We start from the raw sequence: 8,650 nt of genomic DNA, 5'->3' as shown, positions 1-8,650 counted from the left end.
CTCTAACTTAATAATATCCTTTCTATAATAGGACACAGTACCCCAGAAGAGGCCTCACCAATGTCCTGTACAACCTGACGTTGCAACTCCAATACTCGAAGGTCTCAGCAGTGAAGGCAAGTGTGCTAAACTTACCCATCTCTGGCCAGAGACTGCTGCAGACCTTCCTCTTGGGCATGAAAATTCCCTGGTTCACCCTCCATCCTTAATCAAGAGGCTGCTTCTTAACCGGCTGTCTCTCGTAATGCTGCCACAGCCACTTCTGTTTACTCGCCCTTGACTTGAGCCTGACTTTGGGATCCCGATGATCACAGCCCACTAACCATTTATTTCTCCACAGGTGCTGTCTGACCTATAAGTGACTCTGGCTTTTCGTTACCTCCTTGTAGGCTTGCTTTGTGGGAATGGGGTTATGTTGCTGCTGAGACCAAGACCAGCTTTACTTGTGTCTCAAGTCATTCCTGCAAAGGGGAAGCAGAAATGGTTCACGGGACAGATAATGTCACACAGCATTCAGCACTTAAAATCTTAAAAAGGATAAAGAACATGCTGCTGACAGTTTACTTGGTGTTTGTTTCTTTACGAGTCAATAGTCTTGCTGTGCACTTAGGCTTTGCAGAATGAATGCTGCATTTATATATTTCGCTTCGTATTGTGACTGAGAGGGGGTGTGGGGACATCAATCAGCATGACTTCTCATTTGGAGGTCACCTATGTAGCATTGCAAGCATCCCAACACAAACAGGGTGCTGGTGAAATGCCAGGAAAGTTGTAAGCCTAATACAAAAGGGCCCTCAATTGGGGTTTTAATTGGCTACACTGCCTGCCCAGCTCCATGATGCCCCTGGCAGTACATCTCTGACAATTTATCCTGAGGCAAACAGTTTCAGTCACCATGGGTTGCCCCACTACGCTCCAGCACCTTCTAAACCTACTTCCACAAGGCTGGGAAAATTCAGCTCCAGGATTCTGAAACTCACTTGCATTATCTTATTGCTGCTGTTCTAAATTTTAAAAGGCTAGAAAATTCAATAAGATATTGAATCCATAGCACTGTTGTCCAGATTCAGAAGGTGATTTTATTATCTCAACTCACCCAGAGTTTAGGACCACTATCTTGTTTATCTAATGGTTTAGCTACTATGATCAATGGATCACAATAATTCCAATTTAGGACATTCACAAAAACAAATCATACAGCTCTGAGAGGTAGTTTGCAACAAATCTGGAGCTATAAGACATGAGGTGAGATCATGTAGTGAAACACTACATCGGACAAACAGGAAGGAAACTAACAACAAGAGTACATGAACACCAACTGGCTACAAAAAGACACGACCAATACTCACTCATCTCAATCCACATGGACAAGGAGAACCACGACTTCGACTGGGACAACACCAAGATCCTGGGACAGGCTAGGCAGAGACAAGCATGAGAATTCCTGGAAGCATGGCACTCCACGAAGCAGGCTATTAATAAACACATTGAACTCGACCCCACATACATTCCACTACGGAGGAAACCCGGAAGTGAGGCAATCCATCACAACGGACCCCAGAGTTTAAAAGCCAGGCGGGAAAACACACCGACGCTTCATCAGAGGCTGCACTGAGGATGTTACCAAGCATGGTAACGAAACGTCTGCGGAACAAACAAACAAGCTCGGCGAGCCAACCAACCTCAACATCACAGTATCCTACAGCACGCAATCACTTTTTGTTTTGATCTCTACAGCTCACCCATAAAGGGAGGTTCGCTTGGAAAAAGCTAAACTAAATAAAACAACCCTAAAATGCAGGTGCATTGAGTATAAACACCATTTCCTGCAAATATATTGCACTGATCTTATGTTACTTTTCTACATTGAAAGCTCTATATAGATGTTGTGATAGAATTGTTTTCTTATTATTCCAGACCAAACCCCTCTGCATTTGAAATAGCAATTGTTAACTTCTGTTTAAGTTCTTTCTTATTCTTGTACGGAGGCAGGCAGAGTTGATTAAAACATGTGTGGGCAACTGGTAACCTGTGGATCCAGAAAATGAAGTTTAGAAAGGCTAGTTCATAAACTGTTTAAAAATAAACCTTTCTTTACAACGTTATTCTGTGCTAATTCTATTCAATGATATTTTGGTTTATAAAAATAAGACATGTTTCTAGGTAGATTAAAATGAAGAACTGCAGATTTGAAACAAAAACAAACTGCTGAAGAAACTCAGGAAGGAGGTTTGGCAGCACCAGTGGAAAGAAAGCAGAGTTAACGTTTCAAGTCTGGTGACTCTTCACCACGGTTCCGAAGACACAGACCGGCTCAAATGGCTGGATGGCTGGTTTGTGATGCAGATTGATTCTAACAGCGGGTTCAATTACCTTACCAGCTGAGGTCACAGTGAAGGTCCCATTTTAGCCTTGCCATTTGCCCGAGCTATGGTGAGCCTCAAGTTAAACTGACTACTAGTTGTTTACAAATATGGTTGTCTGGGACTATGGCGACTTTCATTTCATTATATTGTGACACACAACAGGTTTACGGACAAAGAATAAAACAGACAGTAGCAACTTGGCTATGGGACTGACTAAGTTATAGGGAACAATGAGTAAAGGCTGACGGATATGTTTCAGATAGGAGGAAGTTGTGTAGCAGAGTTTCTCGGGGGCCAGTGTTGCAACTCTTGCTTTTCCTAATGTATAGTGATGGCCTAGACCATGATGTACTGAGTATAATTTTAAAGTTTACAAATGTTACAAAACTTGGAAGCAATGTGAACTTTGAGAAGCACAGCTTTGGATTTCAAAAGGACATTGGCTAGTTGGTTGAATGGGTGGACAGATAGCAGATGAAGTTTAAATTAAAGAAATTTGAAGTGATTCATTATAGTAGGGAAGAATGTAGTGGGAGAATATAAAGGGTACAATTCTATATGGTGCAGGAGCAGAGGGACCTGGGTGTAAATGCACATAAGGTACATTCTCTTTAAATATTTCCTATTGCTGCACAGACCTAATGTCTGTGCACTGCAGCAACCTATGGAACCAGATAGCCTCGTGGTATTAATCCAGAGTCCCAGGTAATGGTCTGTGGACCCAGGCTGGAATCCTACTATGGCAGATAATGATATCTGAATTCAATTCTGGAATTAAGAGTCTAATATTGACCATGAAACCACTGTTGATTGTCAGAAACAAACCATCTGGTTCACTAATGTCCTTTTTAGGGAAGGAAACTACTGTTCTTGCTCGGTCTGGTCTACAATTGATTTTAGATCTCGCAGCGATTTGGCTGACTTTTAACTGCTCTCTGAGCAATTAGGGATGGGCAATAAATGCTGGCCTGGCCAGTGACGCTTGCATCCTCTAAATGTTAAAACTGAAGTCAGTGCATCCTCTGTGCAACTTCAAGGGAACACTGCACGAAAGTCATTGAAGGAGGCAGGAATGAATACTAAGCTTTGTTAAATAGTGATTAAAGTGCAAGAGCAGGAAGGTTAGGTTAAACTTGTAAATAACACTGGTTCAGTCTCAACTCCAGTACTGCATCCAGTTCTGCGTCTCTACTTTAATAAATACATGAAGGCATTAGAGAGGAAGTAGTAAAGATTCACAAGAATGGTTCCAAGGAATCAGGGTGAGCTTGCTAATTGGCTACATGAGAGGCTTAATGGCAGGAGACAGTAGTGGTAGAACGTTGCTTTTTGGACTGGAGGCCTGTCACCAGAGCTGTTCCACAGGGATCGATTCTGAGTCCTCTTTTGTTTATCATTTATGCAGGGGAGCCAATGGCCTAGTGGTATTAACGCTGGACTGTTAATCCAGAGACCTGGACAACATTCTGGGGACCTAGGTTTGAATTCTGCCACGGCAGATGGTGGAATTTGAATTCAATAAAAATATCTATAATTAAGAACCTAATCATGACCATGAATCTATTGTCGGGAAAAACCCATCTGGTTCAGTGATGTCCTTTAGGGAAGGAAACTACCATCCTTACCTGGTCTGGTCTACATGTGACTCTAGACACACAGCAATGTGGTTGACTCTGAACTGCCCTCTGGGCAATTAGGGAAGGACAATAAATGCTGCCTAGCCAGCGACGTCCTCTTCCCGTTAACGAATAAAGTTTAAAAAAAAAAATGATTTGGATGAGAACATAGAAGACATGGTTAGTAGGTCTGCCGACGACACCAAGTTGGTGGCATAGTGGATAGTGAAGGTTTGCTAAGATTACAAAAGGGATCTTGATCAAATGGGTCAATGGGCTGAAAAATGGCAGATGTTGCTCAATTTGGATAAGTGTGAGGTACTCCATTTTGGTACAACAAATGGCAGGTCTTATACAATTAATGGTAGAGTCTTGGGTAGTTTTGTAAAAGAGAGGGACCTAGATGTTCAGGTACTAATTGTTTGAAGCTTGCGGCACAGAGACAGGATAGTTAAAAAGGCATTTAGCACACTTGGCTTCATTGCTCAGTACTTTGAGGATAGGAGTTGGGAAGCCATGTTGAGGTTGTACAGGACATTGGTGCGGCCTCCTCTTGAATAGTGTGTCCACATCTGGTCGCCCTGTTATAGGAAGGATATTATTAAGCTGGTGACTTCAGAAGAGATTTACCAGGATGTTTAAGGGCATGAAAGGACCGAGTTATAAAAGAAGACTGAATAGGCTTGGACTTTTTTCATTGGCGTATAGGAAGTTGGGAAGTGACCTTGTACAGGTTTATAAAATCATGAAGCGTACAGATAGGGTTAATGGTAAGTGCCTTTTCCCTAGAATGGGGGAGTTCAAGACTAGGGAGCATATTTTTGAGGCAAGAGGAGTGAGGTTTGAAAAAGACAGAGGGGCAAATTTTTTGCATAGAAGATGGCTCGCATATGGAATGAACTTCCTGAAGAAGTGATGGATGTGAGTACAGCTACAAGGTTTAAAAGACCTTTAGATGAGTACATGCATAGGAAAGGTCTGGAGAGATATGTGCCAGAAGCAGGCACGTGGGACTAGTTTAGTTTGGGATTATGGTCGGCATGGACTGGTTGGACCAAGGGTCTGTTTCCATGCTTCATGACTCTAAGACTCTGCTGCTTTTTTGTCATTTATATAAAATGATTTGGATGTGAATATCGGGGAAATGGATAGTAAGTTTGCAGATGACAACAAAATTGGTTGTATAGTGGACAGCCAAGAAGGTTACCTCAGAGTACAATGGGACTTTGATCAGATGGGCTAGTGGGCCGAGGAGTGGCAAAAGGAGTTTAATTTAGATAAACGTGAGGTGTTGCATTTTGGAAAGACAAATCGCGGCAGGATTTATAGATCTAATGGTCAGGTCCTGGGGAGCAAAGCTGAACAGAGACCTTGGAGTTCAGGTTCATAGTTCCTTGAAAGTAAAGTCGCAGGTAGACAAGATAGTGAAGGCAGTGTTTGGTACCCTTGCATTCATTGGTCAGTGCATTGAGGATAGGAGTTGGGAAGACATGTTGTGGCTGTGCAGGATGTTGGTTAGGCCACTTATAAAATACTGCGTGTAATTCTAGTCTCCCTGCTATACACAAGGATATTTTGAAACTTGAAAGGGTTCAGAAAAGACTTAAAAAGGATGTTGCCAGGCTTGGAGGGTTTGAGTTATAGGGAGAGGCTGAACAGGCTGTGGCTATTTTCCCTAGAGTCTCAGAGGCTGAAGGGTGGCCTTATAGAAGTTTATAAAAATCGTGAGGGGTATTGATAGGGTGAATAGACAAGGTTTTTTCCCTGGGGTGGGGGTGTCGAAAACTAGGGGGCATAGGTTTGATTTGGGAGGGGAAAGACTTAAAAGGGACCTAAAAGGCAACTTTTTCACACAAAGGGTGGTGCGTGTATGAAATGAGCTGCCAGAGGAAGTGGTGGAGGCTGGTACAATTATGACATGAATAAAAAGGGTTTAGAGGGATATAGGCCAAATGCTGGCAAATGGATCTAGATTAATTTAGGATATCTGGTCAGCATGGACAAGTTGGACCGAAGGATCCGTTTCCATGCCATACAGCTCTATGCTTCTATGACTATGAGCAAATTCAGTTACAAAGAGAGACTGGAGAAATTAGAACTGATTTCCTTGGAGAAAAGAAGGTTTGAGAGGGGATTTGTTGGAGAAATCAAAATCATGAGGAGTCTAGACAGAGGAAATAGGAAGAAACTATTGAAATTCAGGAAAAGGATGGGGAATGAAAGGGCACAGATCAAAATAAAAAGCAAAAGCAACATGAGAAACAATATTCAGAAATCAAATGGGAAGACAGAGATGGGCTGATTTGCAAAATATATTTTGTATTTTTGTATTCAACACATTCTTTAGAATGCTAGTGTATTGTAAGAGGACATGACTTCCATTACTGTACAATTGTAACATGAGTGATTGCTTTCAAATATATTTTGCAGAGAGAACTACAGTATATTTATAGAATAGCATTTGACCAATCTGATTCTATTCAGACATTATCTTTTTGTCTACTTGGAGCCATATGTCATAAGTAATTGTGTTATTTTCTGAGATAAAAATGTTGGAAAGAATGTATAACAGATGGAAATTACATTTAATGAAAACATCTTACCAATCAGTGGGCACATCAATCTTTGTAATTTTAAAACTAAGATCAGCGAGTCCACCAACTGGAACTCTATCACTTCCTGTAGTAAAATGCAGAAGTTGTTTCTGGAACTCAAGACTGAATCCTAAAACCACATCCCAGAAGTACCTACGTGAAAGAATGAAGAATAATAAAAAAAAGAAAATCACTATATGGCATATGGAAATATTTATTCATTCTATCATTCAAGTCAGGAGAGTGAAGGAACACTCTCCATTTGCTCAGATAAATGGGACATCGCCTTAAATATTCAATTTTTCAACTACCAACACAGTGGCAGCAGTGTATCAATTCCAAGCAGCACTGTAGCAATTAGTCAAGACTCCTTTGACCGCACCAGTCACACGCACAACCTCTACTGCCTAGAAGTGACTTGGAATCATATTGCTGTTCCTTCATTCAATCAAAATCCTGAAACTCCCTTCCTAACAGCACTGTGGTGTATCTGCACCCCTACTGCAGTGATTCAAGAGACAGCACACTACCACCTTCTCAAGGACATTAAAGAGGAGGAATAAGTGCTGGCCTAACAAATAGCATTCTCATTCTAAGAAAAAATAAAAGAAATTCTATTCGACTAAGGGTGCTTTTACACTACAATTGTGGATTGGGTCTGAAATTTCACCTTGCAATGACACTACCAATTGAGTAAGCGCACACTGAATATGGAACTAGGGTTAACTTGATGGTGCATAGAAAGACTCCAATATAAAAAGCTGCTTATCTGGGCAAAAAAGTGTTATTGCCAGTCATTTGTGTTCCCCCTAAATTTTGCAAGTTATAGTGTTACAGGGGTATGTATTGTGTAATATCCTGTGAAAGAGATTTGCTTGGCAGCCTCTGTTAAATATTCATATTTTTAAAGTGGAGGCTTAGAGTCTCAAAATACATTAAACTCATGTTCAGCTTCTACATGTTTGGCAAGTAGATGAAGCAGGCCATTACATAGCAAGGATATGGATGAGACTGGTACCATTAAGGGCAGTTAGCTAAGCCATCTAGCTTTGCAGTTCAAATGAGCATGAACCTATGTTCTTTGTCACATATACAATGGCAAATTGACCACTAGTGCAGTTCATGGAAGTTATTAGATTGTGTGTAGGTACACAGATTGTGGTCCTACCAATAAATCAGTTTCTAGGTTGTTTTCAATGCCAATATGCTTTAAAACAAGGGGGCATTCAGTAGAGCTCATTGCTTGACCACACTGTTAATATTCTTACGGTTCCCATCTCTTCCTGAAGGTTTATGGCTGCATGGTTGATGCTCTAAAACTACAAAACTGAGAGAATAATCTTATTATTGGGAGCTTCCGTCTTGACATGGCTCAAAGTCAATCCATATCTAACAGCCTGATCAAAAAATTTTGCTCTTATTTTTACAATAGTAACAAATCCCACAACAATATATCTGACATAACTCTCAATATTCTACAACAAATGTCCATTTATCCTATTTCCCAAAGTTGCTAAAATTCTGGAATCTACATATGCATCTTTGCTAAAAACTAATAGTTATTCCTTGCAACTTCCTTGTAGCAAATCTTGTTGAAATCCAACTTTTAGCTTTTAGAAATATACTGTTCACAGAGAAACAAACTAATAACTAACAGGGGGAAAAAAAAATTACCTCCACCTACCGCCATTGGTAGAGGTAACAAAAAGCTAAATTTTTTTATCTTTGCATATGATAGGCTTTGGAACACTCACATAATAAAGGTGTGTAGGGATTTAGAAACGGTTCAGAGAATGGCCAAGATTTGACTGCCAATTTATAACACCAGGTAGGCTCAGAGATGATTTGATCGAGGTCTATAAAATATTGATGTGATAAGATTATGTTCACTTAACCCATTACTCCAACTGAATAATTCAGGGAGGACCAGGTATCACATTTACAAGTTAAGTAAGGGTGTAACAATGTTAGATGTTAGGTATAACACAGTGTGGAGCTGGAGGAACACAGCAGGCCAGGCATCATCTGAGGAGCAGGAAAGCTGACGTTTTGGATCGGGACCCTTCTTCAGAAA

The 8,650-nt window shown here is 40.8% G+C and overlaps 1 protein-coding gene across 2 annotated transcripts in view; it reads right to left on the bottom strand.

Annotated features, from left to right (window-relative positions):
- Positions 1–1,597: 1,597 nt before the first annotated feature.
- The window catches only part of hectd2 (HECT domain containing 2), a 105,979-nt gene continuing 98,926 nt past the window's right edge, over positions 1,598–8,650 (bottom strand). Inside the window, exons 20-21 of one of the 2 annotated variants that reach the window (XM_048609237.1) lie at positions 6,586–6,729; positions 1,598–2,029 (exon numbers count right to left, since the gene is read on the bottom strand). In XM_048609237.1, the coding sequence (XP_048465194.1) occupies positions 1,909–2,029; positions 6,586–6,729 (265 nt within the window). In that variant the 3' untranslated portion in view covers positions 1,598–1,908. Of the gene's footprint in view, positions 2,030–6,585; positions 6,730–8,650 lie in introns of those variants that run through there. The other variant, XR_007264320.1, reaches the window with a different exon arrangement.

This window comes from Rhincodon typus, chromosome 20, assembly GCF_021869965.1.
Source record: "Rhincodon typus isolate 14 chromosome 20, sRhiTyp1.1, whole genome shotgun sequence".
Classification (NCBI taxonomy): domain Eukaryota; kingdom Metazoa; phylum Chordata; class Chondrichthyes; order Orectolobiformes; family Rhincodontidae; genus Rhincodon; species Rhincodon typus.
The sequence above is the reverse complement of the archived record's forward strand: the minus strand, read 5'-3'. Positions and strand labels throughout refer to the sequence as shown.